Below are 21,850 nucleotides of genomic sequence, written 5' to 3' on the forward strand. Positions count from 1 at the left end.
AGCTGTGTGATATGTAAATTATACATGTTATCGCTGATTTTCGACATATTTGTCTTGCTGTCTGTTGCTCTTTATTCCTCCAGACAGTTTGAAACCTATTCTTAGAAAACTGCAGTGACTCTAACATGGTTTGATGGCATTAATGGCAATGAATGTTAATTTTCAAATGTTTGCAGAAGAAATGTTCAGTTACTCTAACAAGAAACTGTTAGAAAATCAAAATAAAACTATAATTTGTGTGGCAAAATTATAGCACATGAGGCAAAAACGATGGTTTTTGTCCGATGAGTAGACGCCATTTCAAAGAATATTTTCTGTTAGTTTGTTCTTAAGAAAAATTAATATTGGGATACAAATTGGCTAGTATAGGTCAGTTTTATTATAAGAGATGAAACTTAGACAATGCCTCGTACTTAACAAGTATGTAAAAGTTCAGTTTTTATTATTATTTTTAACTAATCCGTACTTTTGGAGAAAAGTTTAGAATTTAGCATGTTCTCGCACTCAGATAATATAAATATTTTTAGCAATCACTTGTTCCTGTTTTATTTTATTCTTAGTAACCGCTATTCCAGTTGTGGCTTCTTTCATTGTCACTGACAGAAACTTTTTCAGTTGTGGCATCTTTTATCATCAGCAGCAAGTTTTATGTTTTCGACATGTTAACATGGCTAAACATAGCCTGATGGATCGAAGCCCGTCCCCGACCACCTTCGTCATTTCAACCGTTGGGTGTAATAAACTGATGGCCAATCCTACTATTTTATAGTTAAAAGTAACCTAAGAGCTGGCATTCCCTTTTGTCTGTCAGTTCAAATGTAGTGACGGCTAGCGCATATGGCCCTCGAATAGCTTTTCGCGAAATTAAATAATAGAATTAGTTATTTTTTTATTAACTGCTTATTAATTTGGTTTTAACAACAGATATTTAAGATACAGCCTATTGTTTTATTGCGAACAGCAACTCTTCTCGTTGTCCTTTATTATCCTCTTTTTAGTAATAAGTTTTTTTGTATTGTTTTATTGTTAATATTAGTATTCTAATTATGATGTGTTGTTAACACAACTCTCCCAGTTAAGGCTTATTGTTTTACTTTTAGTAGAAACTTTGGGAGATGTAACTTATTATTTTCTCCATATTAGTTCTTCCCTTATTTTGTTGTGTTTATAGGATTTCTAACACATAAGATATATGATATGATATAGTTTCTCTTTAATACACAAGTAAAAAAATTAAGAAAACTCAGAGTATTTTGTTTTACTCTACCAATATGTAAAGCACTCAATCCATGTTTTCATTCTGCTATCCTGTTTTATTACAGAACTTCGAGATCAGACAAAAAGAACTGTTGCTGCATAAAGAAGTAATATTAACTTCTGATCAAAATAATAACCAAGCTACTTAAATCAGAACTAAACATATATATACTTAATTATAATAGCTGATCCATTATAATGTTTCATCATTGCTACTTATAAAAATTAGAGTCCGTTGTTTAATTATTTGGTTATCCTTGGTGTTAACAATATTTCCGTCCATAAACTCTGTAATATTTCACGAGGTTTGCTGGTCCAAAAGGATAAAATTATCTTAAATCTATATATTAAGCTAATAGTGCAGAAGTATCATTATAATAAAATAAACTTAAGTTAGGAATAATAAGGATTAAGTTAAGTATAGTAAATATACTGATCAATAATGTGTGACCACGTTATTATAAAAGTTTCACTTGTTTAAGCCGAACTTCAATTGTAAAAGTAATATTGTACTCGACCAGCTTAGTAAATTTAGATTAATTCTAAACCCATGAACTAAGCTTAGAATTGATAAGTTAATAGTAATAAATTTAAGATTAGTGTTGTGTAGAATGATCACTATAGTAAAATAATAGACATTAAAAATTGATAAGTAAAAGTGTGTATGTATGTAGGTAGGTAGATAGGTAGGTATGTATGTATGTATGTACACACTACATGTCTATATATAGTGCTAGTCAACTGGGTGTCCGTACTGCGATTAAATTATTAGTTGTTTAAGCCAATACCCAAGTAAGAATTACGATATTGTGGTAAAAGTTATACTTACTTAAGCCATCATAGAAGATTTAGGTCAGTCAACTAAGTTAACAATGTAAATATGTGTAGAATCATTCTGTATACTTTTCTAAGGTAGTATTTCTCTTAGCTGTGCAAGAAGCAATATCTAACTTACTGCACATTGATGTATAAGTACAGGGTTTATATGGAATTATCTTTACGTTAAACGTTGTCACGCGAGAATATGTGATTTATATATTATACCAAGATATTAAACTGAGCTGTTGAATTCATACTTGTTAATTGTTTTGGTATCAAGTTAACCAAGATGCAAGTTTTGAAAGCTTACATAATGTAATTTTCAGTAATGATTTCCGTCTTTGTCTATCGTAGAATAAAATTACTCATTTTCTTGGTAACTAGAAATGTTAATTTCAATGTGGTTTATCAGTAATAGTGGAAAACAAAAACCATTTGTTACATAAAAACAATGGTTGGTATTCTCGTTGAATGTTATTCTGCCAGTAGTAACGGATGAAGCATGGTTTTGTGTCGCAGCCTTAAGAACATTTGTATTACAACCTTGAAGCTTTCACTAGTAAGATTTTGTCTAATTAAGTAACGAAAATGTTGAGCAGTCACATAAATATATGCACATGTATAACAATTACTTTATCCTAGATATCAAGGTTAAAAAGTTTAGTTTACCCAATGGCAGACTGCCAAAACGTGACTGAAAATGTGTTAACTTAAGAGAATCATGGGCGTTAAAACTTGCATGATCTGAATATTATCATAATTAACTCCGTCTCGGTCAAACTTGTCCACTATTTCTTTGAATTGAATTAACTGATTGTTGATAAGCTCCAAGTTACAAGTGTTTATAAATATAGTGCTGCCACCTATAGTTATAATTTCAAAATTCAATGCTGATTGTTGCGAAACTAGAGAAACTACTCTACGTGTGACTACTTTTGGTCATTAAAATACAAAAGCAATTATAATGCAAACTGAGAAAATGCTAATTAAACAAAACATTCATTTTTGTTATGTACTGCTCATGAAATGCTCTGGTTGTACAAAAGTTTGTGCACTAGTTATGGCAGATTTTCTTATTTAATTGGAATTTTTCATGTTCTCAATTTATAAATAGAAAGAATTTAAAAGTATTGTTGTTTCCATACTTTTGGCACCGTTCCCAATAGAGTTAATTTAAAGTGTCAAATTTTATACAAATGTGAAATGATGGCAAACAGAAAATGGACATATGGACAACATACAAGCTTAATCAAGGCTCTTATATCTACTCTGGTGCTATAATAACCTCCAAATATTTGCATAAATTTTGGTATTGTGTTGGCACAGTATTACTGCTCTCACCTTAGCTCTGACTTAGTTAAGATTGTATGTAATGTATACTATAAGAGACAAAACTAAAGTGAGTCAAGTGGCATAACTTTAATTATACTTCTCAATACTTCTAAAAGCAGTCAGTTGTTTTGGTCAGAAAGATTTTTAAGTGATCACACTGTAGTTTGTATTTTAATCTGTTTTATATCATTTAGTCTGTTGTTAAAAGAAAGGTAATACATATGTGAGTGAGGAAATATTATAACAATAAATGTGTAGAATTTCTCTTGTCTTTTCTTCATGAAATCATAGGTGGTACATTCAAGTGTATTGGTTTACAAATACACCTAGTGTATATTTTACAATGAAGACAGTATTCATATACATATCCATTTAGTAGAGCAGAGACAGACTTCAATCATTTTGTATTATTAACTCACTAATACAGTATTTATTTGTTATATACAGAGAAAGCAGAAAGGCCTAACCACCAGGTTGAGCTCATCATGTCCTAGCCTAACTCCAGAATTAACTTTAACAGGTAATGAGAATTTTAATCTTTGAAACTTTAAGTATTAGCCAATCAGGTTATTGCACCCTCTAAATAGTGAGCAAACTGTGTCACATATATTAATCTGTTCTTCATTTTATTACTTTTAGTAACAAGTGTATTTATAATATTGAGAATATTTTCATAACTTTAAATAAAGTTGGAAAATTTTCATTTAAAAATAGCATTTTTTATTATAAACTATGTTTTAGTGTGTAAAGAAATATATGTATTCACAAATTACCAATAGTAATAATAGCTGATCTTGACACGCAAGCAACAAGAGATACCATTTATTTTGATAAAATCTTGTTTTTACAAACACGTGGTTTTGGATAATCGTAGTAAGATCATGTTTTAGTGTGTAAAGAAATATATGTATTCACAAATTACCAATAGTAATAATAGCTGATCTTGACACGCAAGCAACAAGAAGATACCATTTATTTTGATAAAATCTTGTTTTTACAAACACGTGGTTTTGGATAATCGTAGTAAGATTGTTCTACAGGAGTTTGTTTTCAAGTAACAATACACGTTCACTGTTTAAGTGTTTATACCTATATATCCATGATGAAAAGTAGGAATCATTGGCTATTTGTAGAATTGCTATAAAAAGAATCTAAAACAAAATAGTTGCTGAAATGAAAAGCACACAAAGAAGTAAAGTGATACCAATTAGATAGACTTTAAAACAATTTTCAATCTACTCTTTGGTTGGCAAATTTATACTGCTTCATTTAGCTATACAGCTCATGACATGTAGTGCCGTGTTTTGGGTTTAAATGGGTTCAAAAAGATATTTAAATATGTGCTTGATATGTTTATCATTCATAAAAAAATAAAAAACCTGTACGTTTATTGGAATATTGAAAGTGAATATCCACGGATCAGTCAAGTGAGCTTGAGAAATATTGTAGCTATAGTACAAAACATCTAGGAACTAGCCCCACTGACCTGATCAGGTTGATAAGTAGGTAGTAGATAAAAAGTTGCTGTTTTAGAAATTTTTTAAAGTTGTTATATTGGATATTTTAACAGAATATTTAGGAAGTCATCAGTGTAGATGTGCATAATATATCTTAACCAATACTTTAATGGTTGTTTTTTTTATACAAGAGGAATTCAATGAGTTTTTTTTTTGGCCTATGAATTATTTATATAAATATAGTCAGTCTCCACTATTAAGTACCACCATACTTAATAATACATACATATTCATGTATTCACAGGTTTTTTTTTTTTTTTTTCCTGGCATAATTAGTTAGAAATGTATTTCAGAAAAACCTTTACTAATATACTTAGTTTAAATTTATTAGATGCTGCTGATTCTCTAATTTCATTAGTTTTGGTTTTGAAATTATAATTTTAGTCAATTAAGAACCAGATTTTGTTAATTCATAAAATTAATTTCCAGCATTGGTTTTTGTTTCACTGGAGGAAAATAGTGCAATGTTGAAAATACAGTGCAAACTTTTATAAAAGTCTACATATAATTTTAACTGCTAATGGGATTTTAGTACATCAAATAAGGTTACGCTATTATGCCAGCTTATAAGATAAATTAAGTTTTATTTAGTTTGTGATGTAATTGATTTGTGTTAAATAAACAAGTTATACTTAGTAAGTCTCGAAATTTACTACCTTAATATCTGCATGATTAAGAACTCAATTTATGAAGTTTAATTTATGCAATAAATGCCTTGTTTAGTAAACATTGAAGTAAAATAAATATGAAATTCTTATATTATGACAAATTATTGCACTAGGTTACTAACTTCTTTCATATGTTCTCTCAATCATTCTTTTGAGAATAGGAATAAATGAAGAGCCAGATGAAAATGGAAGAAGGTTAGACCCCACCACCATGAGTAGCTATAGCCTACCTCAGAAAACATACCTTTCCTGCCCAGGTGCCAAAGATCCAATTAAGGCTGTAACATTAGCAGAAGCCACAAATGTCAAGATCCAGGTCAATGATATTACTCCTTCTAGTTCACAAGAATTTTTGAACCTTGCTAACACTAATGAAGATAAGTTTCAAACAGTGAAAATCCATACTAACACATCATCATCCAAAGCACATATTGGAGGTACTTCATCCCAAAGGTGTGCTCAGAAAACAGGAAAGAAAGGATTACCTCGACGAAAAAGTTGGTCAGCCATGCATGAAGGAGATAGTGGTGATGGAGAGGAAGTTTTGAGAAGGTACATTAATATTATTTGTACACAAATCTCAAATTCTTTTGCATGTTGGTTACAAAAGTTGTATATATTTGACTAATTATATTCAAATTCATAAAAAATAATTTATGAGTTTATGCTTTGTCTTAAGGTTGTTAAGTTTCTATGAGCAGATCCTTTTTTCATTGTGCATCATTTAAATGGGAACTAATTTTATCTTTAAAGTTGAATGCATTGTTTAATCGTGGTGATATTACATGATCAGATTAATGTAGAAATTATGTATTTAAATGTTACATTCAAGCTTGCAAAGTTAGATGTGAAATCATATCATAACAGTTTGAATAGGATCATTTCCACAGATCCAATAAAAATACTGTCATACATTCTCCTCATTGGAAGCCTTAATCAACCAGTATGAAATGATATAACTTAACTTGCTTTTGAATTTACTGCAATCTAATAACAGACCTACCACTGCTGTGTGATATAATTCCTTTAAAATAGGTATTTGTTGTTTTGTAACTCTGGTTATATATGTTATAAGATACAGTTTAGTTGCTGCTTGCTAAAGTTGAAAACTGAAAGTAGTTATTAAAAAAAGATATTTGAAAAACAATACTTAATTACACTAGCAGAAATACTGCCCTACAAGTAGTTGCCTTACTGGCAGCTATTTGTGCTCAACATTACTGATTATACCTCTTTAAAACAGATTCAGAAAAAATTAACATTTTCTGCAATCGGATTCTTCTGGGAGATACTGCATAAGAAAAGTGTTGGGATTGTTTTGATAGAAATTGTACAGTGTTTATGTGTCAGAAGTGGTAGCCTTTATTGAAAAAATGAGTATTTTTTAAGAACTCCATTTTGTGGTACTTTATTTACAGATTACGTTAATAAAAATATAATCAAACCCTCATGTACAGTTCTAGTGAAAGTCATGTTCTTGTTGCATTCTGTGATAAAGAAAGAGTTATTGTACATATCATAGTTATTTTTCTAACTGTCTGAATCTTGAATACTTAAAGTTTGAAGTTTTTATGGATTTTTGTTTGTAATGACATTAAATAGAGATTGCCACATGTATTTGTTCTGTGAAATTTTAAGTTCAACATATTGAGCAACAGCTAATACAGAATTGAAAGAATTTCAGCAGTTGTACCCATAATAGTATTTGTTATTTATTGTAGCATGAGCCTGAGCAGTCTAAATTCAGACCCAGAAGAAGCTTTTTATGATGCTGTTGATGGTCCTTCTTTCACCATTCAAGAAATAGAGACAGAGCAGAGAGAACATAAACCCCCTCGTTATGGAGACTTCAGTCATGAAAAGCAGCGCAGTTTCTCAGGTTAGCACAGATAAGTTTTGAAGATTTAATATCTAGAGAAAAATTATCATAAATTTTCTTATTTAAAAAGCAACAGAATTTCTCCTCACATAACCTAACAATAAATTAAATAGCAATGATTTTCAGAAATGTTGGGGTAGAAATTGCACTATAATGCTAACTGCTTTTGTAACACAAATGAATCTTTACATTCAGTAGCAAGTGTAACACAATCTTTCTCATCAGGATTACTAAGTCAAATTTAATATTTGTACATTTTTAAAGAAATCCACAAAGAAACATTGCACCTTTAATTTCACATAGTAAAACACTTTTTACTTTCTTTATATTTAAAATTATCTTTAGGTTAGTAATAATTAAAATTCACTGCATTTGTTTCATTGAATTATGTTGTAAAGTTATTTTTTATTAGTTATGGTGTTTTTCAGTGTTTTTGAATGCATTGTACACGTGTCACTGTGTATTTGGAAGAACTTTCCAAGCTAATTCAGAAGTATTAGTGGACTAAAAAAATTAAATTGCTCATTTTTTGTGTATAAAACTCTGGAAAAAAAAACACTGTATGATGTGTTCATAAAAATGAATTATAGTATTGCTAGAAAAATGAGGACCTCTTTATAGCCTTACTTTTTCATTTTAAAGACGTTCATTCACCTCCTAAGTATAATTTGTAACATATTTTATGATTGCATGGTTATGGGATTGTTGTATATCAGAATGTTGTTGTTTTTTACACTTGTGTATAAGCTAGTTAGAGATATAATGAACAGTAATTGACTGAAGTCACATTACAAACCAACTTTTTATTAATTTATTGCTCCAGCATGGTGTTTCTTGATTATCATTGTTATTTCCAATTTATGTGTAATGTGTAATTTCCTTTAGCATTTTAACAGCTTGAAGAATGGCTACACTAATAAATGACTGTTTTTCTCTTCTTTAAGCTGGAAGTGAAGAAATTGCACACGTATCTCTTTCTAGTCAAGGCTCCAGATCATCAGGTCACAGTATGACTAACATTTCTGGCAGTGCCAAGGTACATTTTAGTTACATCACAACAATGTAAAGATATATACTGTGCTAACCAGAAAATTAAATTTGAGAAAACCATTGTAAAATAGACTTTTACAAACTTTGACTCCTTGTAGTAGAACATAAGAGCAACATTTGCACATTATATGGACTTTTTAAACCATATTATTATTAATTAGCATTGGATAGTTAACAAAATTTGCTAATCAGTTATATTTTATCAATCAGTTTTTACACCATGCCTCCTATCATCTGTACAGGGAAATAATAATTAATATGTTTCAACCTGTTTCTAAATTGTATAAACATACCAACCTTTTCTCATGTAATCTGATGTCTTCTCATTGAAGAGAATTTCTGTAGTTTTCAAAACAGAAGTAATTTAACACACAAATGCTTTAACAGTTGACAATAAAAACAAACATATACAGAAACTATACAAAACTCTTAAACACATGGATTTACTGTGTTAATACATGATGACCCAATTCTTGTTCCATCCAATCATATTTAAACCTTCCTCATTGTTGTTTTGAAGTTTTTTTTTATTAGTATATGATTAAACTGCTCAGTGTGATGCCATAATAAGATGGCAACCAATGCCTGTACAAAAACTAAGAGAAATGCTTGAAACTCAGGAAGTGGATAATATATTCTCAAGAGGTGTATCTTCCTAGTAAAAATTGTTTCTTTTTTTGGGATTGGCAAAAAAAAATTAAATATGTATGTAGTTTGTTTTGTTTACAAACCAAATTCTTTGCAGCAGCACAGAAGTAAAAATATTAACTTTTTCTTCATAAATTACAGTAAAGAAGTGTCAAAATACAACAAAATATTGATTTTGAAACATCTTTTGAGTTAATATTGTTTTAATTACTGAGAATAACATACACAATTGCTTTAAAATTTGAAAACAAATGTGTGAAAAGCTGGGGAAAATACTTTTTTCAGGTTCAATAATTTAGTACTAAATTATTTTTTTCATTCTGAACTGTTATACACAAAAGTTTATCATCCATCCAAAGTCCTACAAAACCACAATAACATGAAAAAAATATGATTAATGTATTTACCAGTGTAAAATATAATGTTTGGTACTCTTAAAACAATGCCCAATTTTAACCCTTATGCTATACATTGATTGAACAATATAGTTCAAGTAAAAAGTCTCTGGTTTATAGTATATTTGACCAAAACTACATTGTTTATTCTACTTTTGTTTGTTTTTTTTTAGAACAAGCGTATTGACATTGTGTTATCTGGTGAATTACAATAACATATTTGTAATTGTATTGTTTGTCTTAATTTTTTGTAACTATAATTAATTACACTGCACAACAATGGTTTTGAAAAGTGTTTGCTGATTGTGACAGGTACCTGGTGGGTATGTACAAGTATAGTTTTGGTTTTACTTCATCATGTAGAAACTCTGAGAAATAAACAGTTAACTGTTTACCAGCAATAAGGTATTTAATTGCATTTATGTTTCTAATACGCTATTAAGTTCAGCATAATTAAAAGTGTTTTGCTCCTGATTTTCATTTGTATTCAATGTCTGGTGCATCACGTTGCAGTGTCCAACAGTAGTCAGCAAGCATTGACAGATTTCAGTTGATATCATTTTTCCATTTTAGCAATGTCCTGGTGAAACCAAGATTTTAATGAAATGGTACGTGATGGGCAAATTTGGATGTGATTTTCATGATCAGCAGCCAAACATTTATAAGGAACACCCAACAGTGTTTAAGAAGCAAAAACTTTGTTGTGCAGTGTTATCATACCTACTAATTACAATTAATGAGAACATTTTTGTTATGAAATATATTGATCTTATCTGTCATACTAAAATATTGCCAATATTATACAAAAAAAGTTAGTTTCTGTAATGTACACTAATTTTTAACATATTTGTTTAGTAAATCACTATATCTTTAGGTTTAGTATTTTTGTGATAGAAAATGAGTTCTTCTATAATGAAAACTTTGTGAAGTTGTTTATTACATGTTTGTGACTTAAATTATACTGCACTGAACTCTTTGCCTTGTTTGAAGAGCATAAAAAAGCACTTGTGGTTGTATTAATTACTCCAGAGTGCAGATTAGCAGCACAGTTTAAAAATAACGTATGAGAATTTCTTTACAAAATAGCATCCTAGACTCACTAGACAATAGAGAGTGCCCTATTCTCCAAATCTTAAAGAGATACACTTAATTTGTTAAAAAACATCCAGGGTCATCATGTAGCTGAGACCATCTTATACATCAAATGTATGGTAATAGCAATCCATTGGTTTCTCCAAATAAATTTCAATAAGAATATGTTTACTAAAACTACTAAATATTTATTGCTGAAAACAAATATATTACTACTTTGTAACATTTTAAAAGAATAAACATTTATGTAAAGTTAATATGGTTTATCACCCTAAAAACATCAAGAATATAATAGTGAGAAAAACAACTAGTTTTGGCTTTAAGCTTCATCATTTATAAGTTAGTTGAATACTTCTTTATTGTTAGAAATGAAATTATTTTTCAAACCAAATGAAAAATAAATACACAACATTTGAAGAATGGTACTGATGCTCATAAAAATTATAAAATAGAGAAATGCTGATTGTTTGTTTTTTCTTAGTTATGACTGCACACTACTGGTATTTTTAGTAATAAAATTAATAAAAAATCCTACAAAATCTTTACCAGTAGCTTGTTTGGGTAATAATCCAGTTATTTCACAGCTTATATGATTGTTTTTAGTAATGTGATTGGTATGAAAAAAAAGGTTAAAATCAAACATTTTAAATTTTGTAATTAAAATTGAATAGCTATAATTATATTCAGAAAAATATTGTAGAGACTACATCTAGATTCATATTCTAAAATTTGTAAGCAGGATACCTCTTAATATTATTTTAAGTTGTTTTTTATATAGTCATAAAACTTGCATTTTTGCTTATTTTGGACATGAACAGTATGAAAATATCTTTTTTGTGAATGTTATAACCTTCAAACAACTAAAAATTGATTTCTAACAAGTATGTGTCATAAGAAGAGCAGATGTTCTATACAGTATTGACAGTCATGAAAACAAATCTCTTAAAGTTTAAAGCACACACAGTGTTAAAGTATTAGAAAAATACCCAGGTGAGAAAATTTACCATAACAACATTTATTTGACATTCATATTGTTATATTGGTTTACAAATAATCAATTATTAGTAGAGAGCATGACTAGATTGTTGTAAACTCCAACTTCAGAAAAACTGAATAGAAAATTTTTACAGTAATTAATATATTAATCAAATAAAATACAAACATCTGATATTTCTCTTTGATATTATTGGATGTTTTTAATCAATTTCTGAAAATAAATAGATGTGGGATTGCACCACCCTATGTATTATACAGCATTGAATAATAAAGTTATAAGTTTCTGAAAACAATAGGTGAAAGGGGTGGGGATTCCAATCCTCTTGGACTATTTACTCCTCCTGATTTATGCCTGCTTATGCAACATTTAAGAATACAGTTATGCAGTTATAAGTAAGAAATATAACACAATGCATAAAAAAGTAGTAAATTTACATTATATTTTATACTTGAATAGCCTAAGAATGGTATGGGTGGTATTAACTAGTTGTCTTCTCAGTAGTCATCTGTTCAAAGCTAGTGACTTTGATAGAGAACCTTATTAGCTTCCCAATAACAAAGACACGTCAAGGAAATTTATTACCAGTGAGAATCAATCTTGAGACCCACAAATCATGAAACATCGCCACACACTCATGTGCCATTATTTTCGTTTGTAGTTAACGAGGTTACACAAGTGTCTCTGTGCAGTGCTCACAACAGGCATAGAAAGCAAGTCTTATTGCTGAGCCACTGGAGGGCTGCCCTTTTAGCAGCTTTGTGTTTAACAACAAACAAACAATGACAGTATTTCTAATACTTATATATTTTGAAAAGTCAAAAACCCTAGTTTGGATTAGTTGATTATATTTGTAGAAATTTAATTATAATTTTGATTCATTGATTATCAAAATAATCTGAGTAACTAATTCTAATTAATTAATCAGTTGCAATAATAAAAGTGGTAACAATGGGAAACACTAATTTCAGTAAGGTGATTACCTTTGTCACATTAATGTATTAATTAATTATTTAATGGGTCACTAATTGATCTAATTGATTAAATCATCAAGCTCTATTGTTGGCATGAATATAACTAGCACTCTAAGTCAATTAATGCTTCTCTATTCAGCATGATCTCAATCCATCTGACTACATGTGTCAATTATTCAACTCAAAGTGACTTACAAAGACACAGAGATGATTGATTTTTTTTATTTATAGTATATTTGATCAGTTACACTTTGCTAAGTTTATAGATCTGATCTTTTATAAATGAGTGTCTGAATGAGTCGTAACCACCCAATAAACAACCTAAAACCAAATCCAGTTCAGACTTACACCAAAAGTTTGTTTTATCAAACATACAATGACTAGACAAAATATTTCAACACCTCATGTACAGTTAGTTGTGTATTTGCCTATATTCATTTAGATTAGATCATAAATTCAGTGTTTATGCCAAAGTTTTGACTCAGTTCATTTAAAATGATTCTCCTTTTTTTTTTGAGGTCTCTTGCTTTGTTATATTTTATTAAATGTTATTAGCATCATAAGGAAAGTAAAGGTTCAGACGGCAGTGACCCAGGATCAAAATCACCCATCCGTCTTCTAGAACCCTGGTCCCCATTACAGAAATCTGTGTCTACTCCTTCTATTTTTGCAGCAGAAGGTAAGATCAAGATAGTATAAAAGTTCCAAGATGAACTTCATTTTTTGGGTAAATAATTTTATTTGAGACTCTCCTTTAGATTAACACTACAACAAAATTAATTTTGCTTCTCAAAATCGTGCTTTATTATTTTTGCTCTGTTTAATAATATTAAAAAAAATTTATGCTTTCTTGTATAAATAGGTGTATGACGTTGTATGAGTAATAAATATCATATTTTTGTTTAGTTAAATTTCAAGCAGTTATATGTACTTAATTATACTTGTCATAAGTATTGGCCTATTATATTTTTAGACACTACATTAAATAATTAAAAGAATATATAATTGTATTTCAACCACACCATATTTCTCATACCCATTATTAAGTATTTTCAAGATTTAGAAGAGTGTATAATATTTTCTCATAACACTATATTTCCTATATTCATTGCTGGAAGGCTGGATAAAGAATGTAATGTGTAAAAATATAATAGGCCAATACTGATGTCTTATGTCAAACTTTTGACAAGTAAAACTAATTGTAATCCTGCTATGTTGTAGTTACATGTACTCTTTATAAAATTACAAAATTTACATAACTCCTCAGAACACTTGCTTTGTATAAATGTGATATTTGAATTAGACAGCTTGTATGTGTTTCTCTTAAGAATATTTGTTTTGATTTTCCAAAAGTACCACCTTAACAAGAAAAACCAAAACTGGTCACATATAATTTTAATACATACCTCTATATTATCTATGTATTTGGAAGTACATAGTTGTTGTGGAAGTTAGAATTTGTAATACATATTTCGATATTATTACTATATATAAATATATATATGTACAACATCATAGAAATAGTAAAATATAATTTAGTTCAATTAAGTACTGTTGATAAACATTACACATACCTTATCAGAAAAAAAATATATATATCTTATGATAGTAATATGAAATCATGCAAACTGAAAAGTTATTAATGAAAATGTTCATATTGGACTGAATTTAATTGTTGTTTTGATTATAAAGTTTTAAGCCTAAAATTTTTGTCATAACCAAAATGTTTTTCTTTTATAACTTAATGCTATTTTAAAAAAGGCTTACACAATTTTAAATGTAGATAATAATTTAATAGTTAAATGAAAGTGTGATCTTATTTGGTCAAAAATAAAATATCAGACTTCTATTTGTAGGCTTTGAAGATGTTGCAGAAGGTGGAAATGGGTAAGTAACTGAAAAGCATTAGTGAATTAAGGTCATCACTGCAACTACTTTAGTTGTTTAACTTGTTCTGGAGCTCTCTTATATTTTTGTTGCCATCCTATAACTTCTTTTGTATTCGCATGTCTTTTGTATTTCAGTTAAAAATAATTTCAGCTTATTCTGAGTTACTTTTTAGAATGACTGTTATAATACTACATTTTCCTCATTGACAAATTATTACTAATTCTCTAAAAATGTAATCCCAAACCACAATATACACTTGGAGATCATCTCCAAACTTGTATGTTTTAATTGTTTTATACGTTCAGTACATTAAAATATGTACTATATACACTGCTAGCCAAAATCTTAAGGCAAATGAACATAAAGAAAACATATGCATTTTGCATTGTTAGACTCAGCCACTTATTTGAGTAGAACTTCAAAAGATGACAATAAGAAAAGGGAAAATAAAAATAAAAATATTTTTAGCATTTAATAGGGAAAATGTGAACACTATGAAATTAGCTTAAATACCAGCTGGTCAAAAGTTTAAGATCATACTGAAATGAAGCATTAATTGGTAAACAAGTAACAAAATTTAGGCATTTGTGTTCAAGCATTAGCATTCTCAACATCTCCCACTGGCATCTCCTGTGTTACATTGGATAATAACATGGTAAATGCTAAGAAGTTGACAGAGTTTTAACATGGTAGAATTGTTAGAAAAGTGGACGAAGGTTTTGTTCTCTGATGAGAAAAAATTAAACTGGATGGTCCAGATGGATTCCAACGTTACTGGCACAATAAGGATTTCCCACTGGATACATTTTCTACACAACACGGTGGAGGAGGTTCCATCATGATCTGGGATGCTTTCTCCTTCCAAGGAACAATGGAGCTTCAGGTTATAAATGGGTGTCAAACAGCAGCTGGCTACATTGGCATGTTGGAGAGAGTATCCTTATTGACTGAAAGCCCTCACTTGTGTGGAAATGACTGGATCTTTCAGCAGGACAACGCTGCAATCAACAATGCCCGCAGGATAAAGGACTTTTAATGGCGAATAACGTGATTCTTTTGGACAATCCAGCATGTTTGCCCGAACTGAACCCCATTGAAAATGTTTGGGGGTGGATGGCAAGGGAAGTCTATAGAAATGGATGTCAGTTCCAAACAGTGCATGATCTTCGTGAAGCCATCTTCACCACTTGAAATAACATTCCAGCTAGCCTTCTGAAAACACTTATATTGACCATGCCAAAGCAAATGTTTGAAGTTATTCGCAATGATAGCTGTGCAACTCACTACAGAGACCTCTTGTTGGGCATTTTATTTTTATTTTCCCTTTTCTTATTTTCATCTTTTGAAGCTCTACTCAAATAAGTGGTTGAGTCTAACAATGCAAAATGCATATTTTTTCTTTATGTTCATGGGCCTTAAGATTTTGGCCAGCATTGTATATATATATACACACACACTATATTACTGATGGCTAACTAGTGACTTGCTGGCTGATCCAGCCCATGGAGGTATTTTATCTAGCCTTTTTTTTTTATTATTATTCATATTTTAGTTGACTAAACGTGCAAAACGAAATTGTGACAAAGCAAATGAGTCCTGTGAAGACTTTGAGGACTTTTTTCAAATGTTAACTCAGCTATATATTCAAAACCATATAATTACTTAAAGATCTATATATATAGCAGAAAGTAGGAAATAAAATTTAAATTAAATCACACAGTTTTGTCCCCAGCTTACAGTATGGGTAAGAAAGTGGCCCATGAGCATAAATAACTTTACCATTTCTGCACAATATTATGATTTTTTTGAAGAAAGTATCATTTTCTTTTTACTTTTCTTAGTATTGAATTAAGTTTCATGTAATCCTCTGTACCTAGACTTTGTCACTTTGACTAACCATGTAACTTGGCAAGCATATAGTAGATATTACAAGTATGTTGTATAGAAAAATCTAACTATTTGATGGAGTATTTCTACTAAAAATATATCTGGGAATTTATGAATCATTTACTGAGTGAATTTGAGGGAAAGGTTATTTTCATGCTAAGAATGAAAATACCCCTTTCTCATCTTAAAGTTTTGTTTCATTTGCATAACTTCTAAGATATCCTGAATAAATATCAAAAAACTATCCTTTGGTAAAATTTATCCTATATTTTGTTTGTTTTTTAACCTTAACTCTAAATGTTGTAAAATCGACTTTAAGCTGTGTATAACTAGTATAAAAAAAGTAATAAATCACTTGAATAGAGCTTAAGATAAGCAGATTCTTGAGTTGCATCATGTGATGACAACCCTTATGCATTCCTCAAAGAAAAAATTAATTTTTATATAACTTTTTCTCATGTAACGTAATACACTTTTAGTTTTAACACTTTAATTGCATTTCTAAAAATTGTATAACAATAAATAAAGACCATATAATGTATTTAGCACCTGAGAACTTCTGCTTCCAAGTGCATGGTTTAAAAAGTTGTTGTTTTTTTCTATGTTGGTTGTCTAGAAATAATTCATATAATTTTTAAATAAGCATTTTTAAATAGAAACATATTAAAGACACTGCAATGGAATATCTTAAAACTACTACAATATATCTGGTTTTCTAACTAAACTATAAATATGTTTACAAAATTTTGTTACTGTTCAGAGCAACATCTTTAGTCTAAACACATCAAGCTATCCCTGCAAGATATCAGTCAATCATTGAACTTATGTATTTTAGAATATACTCTCTCTATTGGTTATATAAACGTGTTCAATATCTATGTCAGACAAAATTATGGACAATTATTCAAAACCAAAGGATGCAGGAAGGGCATGGCAATATAGATTGAACATATATAGTGATTAGAGATACCTCAGTAAAGTAGGAAAATAAAAGGGTGAAGTTTTACAAATCTTGTAGAGTGTGATTCTAATTGGTTGAACAAATTGAAGCCCTTTTAAGAAAAGAGAAAAAATATGTATATGAATGAGAGGTTACAGTTCCACATTGTCATGTGACTCAGAAAACTTTAGACTGAGAAAAATTTTTTTATTTCTTTTTGAAATTAAAACTTAAATAATATACACATTTGAATTATAAACTAAACATATAAATATATATTGATGATAAAGGAGTTTTATTGAATTTTGATTGTGCTATTTAAAAAAAAGTCTTTATATGCCTTCTTTATGTCATTAGGGTTAAAACTTGTACAAATTAATTTTATATGAGAACATTAAATGAATAATATGTTTAGGTAAACATATGTCTGTTGCATGTGTGATAATTTAGAATCAGTACTTAATGTTGGTTGATATATATCTGTATTCATAAAAGCAGCTATCGTTGAATATAAAATTATATTTATTGTTTCATAATGAATTTTCAGAATTATCTTTGTGACCTTAAGGTGTATTTAAGGTCAAAAGAATAGCTACAGCAATGTATTTTTAGGCTATTACAAAACATTGCCATTAGACTGTTTATTAAAACTTTAAATACGGATTGCAACGTATTGATCTAAAGCAAATTTATTTTATTTCATCCATAGTTCAACACTGTTCTCACATTGTAATACGTAAACTGTATATAAGCATAAGCAACACCATTTGCTTTAAATTTGCTGACCTTGTGTCTTTTGTATTTGCAGTGTCAGTAAATAAGCCATTCTATTTTCCTTTCTTTAGAAGTACTATGAACAACAATAGCACTTTATCTTTTTATCATCACACATAGCATCTACAGAATCAATTGATGACAATATTAGACTTCTTTTTAGTGTTAGCACTTTGAGTTATACTGTTTTATTTTATCCTGAATTAAAATTTCTTACTACACAATCAGTAAATAATGAAATATAGACTTGTATATGCACCACCCTATTAGATTGGTGTTTTTGGAGTAAAGTGTTTAAAATCAACAGGTTTTTATATGGGGACACCACAACCAATGAAATTACCACAATTTTTCTTTTGCCTAATTTCTGAACTACTGGAGTAAATATGATAATTGCAAAACAATTTTGCTGTCACCCATTACTATCAGTAATTAAAAACTACTTGAACAAATATGTCTAAAAAGTAGGTTTCTGAAATTTATGTATAACTCTTTTAATAAACCATGCACTAGAGTACAGTGCTGTGCATAAGTGTTAAGATGAAGTCAAAAATTAGATTTCAGACAATGTTCAAAAACAATGGAAGGTAACTCATAGATGAAACATCAACATTTTATATATCTTCATATCTAGTACAACAGAAACTAAGTGGAACTGCTTGAGTTCAGCAAGCATCTAATATTTTGTGTGTCCTCCTTTTGCTTTAATAACTGCAGACAGTCTTTCAGGCACTGTTACAATATTTTAATAAAATTATCCTTTGAGATTTACTACAAATGTATCTAATGCATTTCTATAATGTTGTTGTTTTTTTAAAGTAATTTTTAATTTCTCAAACTTATGATACATCCAATCCCAGAACTTTCAATTTGGTTGAGATTGGAGCTCTGTATGAATCATAGCATCATTTAAATAACTCAAGCAGCTTCTTTTTTAGCTAAATAATTTCTGCATAGGTTTGATGAGTGTTTGGGGTCATTATCTTCGTGGTAGTAGAATCCTTTACCAATAACACTGCACAACAAAGTTTTTGCTTCTTGAACCCTTTTGGGTGTTCCTTGTAGATTTTTAACTGCTGATTACGAAAATCACATCCAAATTTGCCCATCACATACCATTTCATCAAAATTGTGGTTTCATCAGAAAATTGCTGCAATGGAAAAATGATATCAAGGCAGCTGGAATCTGTCAATACTTGCTGACTACTGTTGGACACTGTGTGATGCACCTGACATTGAATACAAATGAAAATCAGGAGCAAAACTTTTAATTATGTTGAACTTAATAGCATATTAGAAACATAAATGCAATTAAATATGTTATATATATGTAAAAACAGCTCAATTGGGTTGAGAAAATGTTTTACGTAGAGGAGTGAACAATGAGCCATTTTTACATATATATTTCTCTACAAATGGGTTTTTTCGACATCACTAAATACGTTATTGCCAGTAAACAGTTAACTGTCTATTTCTCAGAGTTCCTACATGATGAAGCAAAACCAAAAATATATTTGTGCATACTGTCACAATCAGCAAAAACCTTTCAGGAAGCAAAACTTTTCAAAAAAATTGTTTAGCAGTGTAATATGCAAACTACTAGATGTATCATGATTGATCAGCATTTAATGGTACTTGTACTGATCCATTATTCCATCAATTTTGCTAATAGATCCTGTCACCTCAACAGAAAAACACCCCCAAACCATCACACTACCTTCCTCATGTTTCATAATAGGTACTATGCATTGAAGTATCTTTCACCTTCCTTCTGCTAGATGTACAGCCTATGCTTTGAAATATATTTCAGACTTGGACTCATCAGTCCATAAAGCTCTTTTTCAAATCATTAATATTCTAGTTTTTATTTTTTTATCAAATATAAGCCTCTTGACAATATTTTAAGATTAAAGTAAAGATTTTTAACTGCTACACAACCAAATATTCCACTCTTATTGAGTTTTCTTAATACTGTAGATCTGAACACTTTTCTGTCTTTTGGTACATGGTCTCTTGTCTCATGCTTGAGATAAGTAGTTGTTTCTGCTCTACTGACAATTCTCTATGCTTTTTTTGGACTCTAATGTGGCAACATAATTTAACATGTAGTGTTAAGTACTGTTTTTATCAAGGTTTATTTGTGGAGTGCTATTCAACTGGTTTCTTCTTGTACATACTGGCACCATGTGCTAGTTCCTTGCTAGTTTCTTTCTATATGGTTAAGACACAGCATAGGATACCATAACATTTATTTCATACCCTAAATTTGATAAGTAGGTTCATTATGACATGTGCTTGGTACATGTTTGTGAAAATTATAAAGAATGGTAAGTATTCTCACCCTGACTCATTCTGTTCTCAACAGGGATTAGTGAAACATTACAATAATGTTGAAAATTAAATTCTGTAATGGCATGGAAGAATTTGCCCCATAACATGGAAAGAATGACAAAATATTCTCTTTTCCTAATACAGTACTGTAAATCTCACAATCATAGCCACTTTAAATCTATCAAAGAATGAATTTATATCAGATATACACTTCATAGCAGTTACCTAATCTTTCTAATTAACTATATAATGTATTTTGAATTAATATTTCCGTATGATTTATTTCCCTTAAAATTTTACTGAATAAAAATAAAAGCACATCAAATTGGTTTTGATAATTTATGTTAAATGAATACTCTTTGAAATTTGTTTTTTTCATTGTGGATTTTCTTTTGTTGCTGTAATCATGGAATGTTTAAATTTGAAATGTGTGAAGTGACCCTCTATAGCATGTAAGTGTTTGTATGCCACTTTAGTTCTTGTATTATGAGACCATTGCTATTTTATTTAATAGCTTGCAGTATTAGTTTGTTTCTGTTATTTTCTTAGTTTATTTAATTTCAACCCTCTCCATATGTGTGAACTGGATGATGAGCTTAATGTTGCTATGATGCCTGAAGATGAAGAGCCTAGTTTTCATATGATGGCCCAAGTGTCATTGGCTGACTTATTGAGAGGCTATCAGTAAGTGTGTTCAGTTTCCAGTGACTGTAGTATCAGTTTCTTTTGTAAGATTTTGTGCAGACTTGTGTATAATACTTTCTTAGTGTTAGAAATTATTATATTATTTGTAATATAATAATAAAAGTTATATAAAGTTTTTGTAATTATAACTTCATGTATTTCTGGAAATTCATTTTATCTCCTGACATTTTATACTCAGTGATGGCTTTTTTAGGTTTTTTTTTCTTTATGATGTATAAGTGGGTGATTAGCAAAATTTGAAAAGTAATTAGGCTTGTTAATCAATTACATTAAACAAATCATTTATTTTCACATGAGACTCAGATAGTTTGAGTAAACAAAAACAGTAATTTCAGTAAGTTTACTGTTCTTGTGAATTATGACACTAATTTATTTTACTTCACAACCTTGAATTATTTGTAAATAATGAAAAACCTTAATAGCAATATTTTGATTACTTTAATAATTGGGTTAATTTAAAGTGGCAATAATTTAAAATACTAATTTTAATTAGTTAATTGTTTTTTGTGATAATTAATTTAGTCATAATTTTCATTAACTATTTTCATGATACTAATCAATCATATTGATTGATTGATTTAATTGGCCAGCTATGATATGAAGTTAATACATACTTCACCTGAGTAGTTTCTGGAATACAACATCAGGTATATTTGAGATGGGATTAAGAACTTTATTACTGTGTGATAGAAATTCCT

At 29.4% G+C, this 21,850-nt stretch overlaps 1 protein-coding gene across 9 annotated transcripts in view; it reads left to right on the forward strand.

Moving 5' to 3' along the window:
* The window catches only part of LOC143234999 (rho guanine nucleotide exchange factor 28-like), a 197,115-nt gene that overhangs the window by 140,754 nt on the left and 34,511 nt on the right, over positions 1 to 21,850 (forward strand). For all 9 annotated transcript variants that reach the window (XM_076472695.1, XM_076472697.1, XM_076472698.1 and 6 more), the window contains 7 exons: positions 3,856 to 3,928; positions 5,755 to 6,145; positions 7,315 to 7,472; positions 8,417 to 8,508; positions 13,181 to 13,304; positions 14,482 to 14,512; positions 20,997 to 21,131. In XM_076472695.1, coding sequence (XP_076328810.1) covers positions 3,856 to 3,928; positions 5,755 to 6,145; positions 7,315 to 7,472; positions 8,417 to 8,508; positions 13,181 to 13,304; positions 14,482 to 14,512; positions 20,997 to 21,131 — 1,004 coding nt within the window. The remainder of the gene's footprint in view (positions 1 to 3,855; positions 3,929 to 5,754; positions 6,146 to 7,314; positions 7,473 to 8,416; positions 8,509 to 13,180; positions 13,305 to 14,481; positions 14,513 to 20,996; positions 21,132 to 21,850) is intronic.

This window comes from Tachypleus tridentatus, chromosome 12, assembly GCF_004210375.1.
Source record: "Tachypleus tridentatus isolate NWPU-2018 chromosome 12, ASM421037v1, whole genome shotgun sequence".
Classification (NCBI taxonomy): domain Eukaryota; kingdom Metazoa; phylum Arthropoda; class Merostomata; order Xiphosura; family Limulidae; genus Tachypleus; species Tachypleus tridentatus.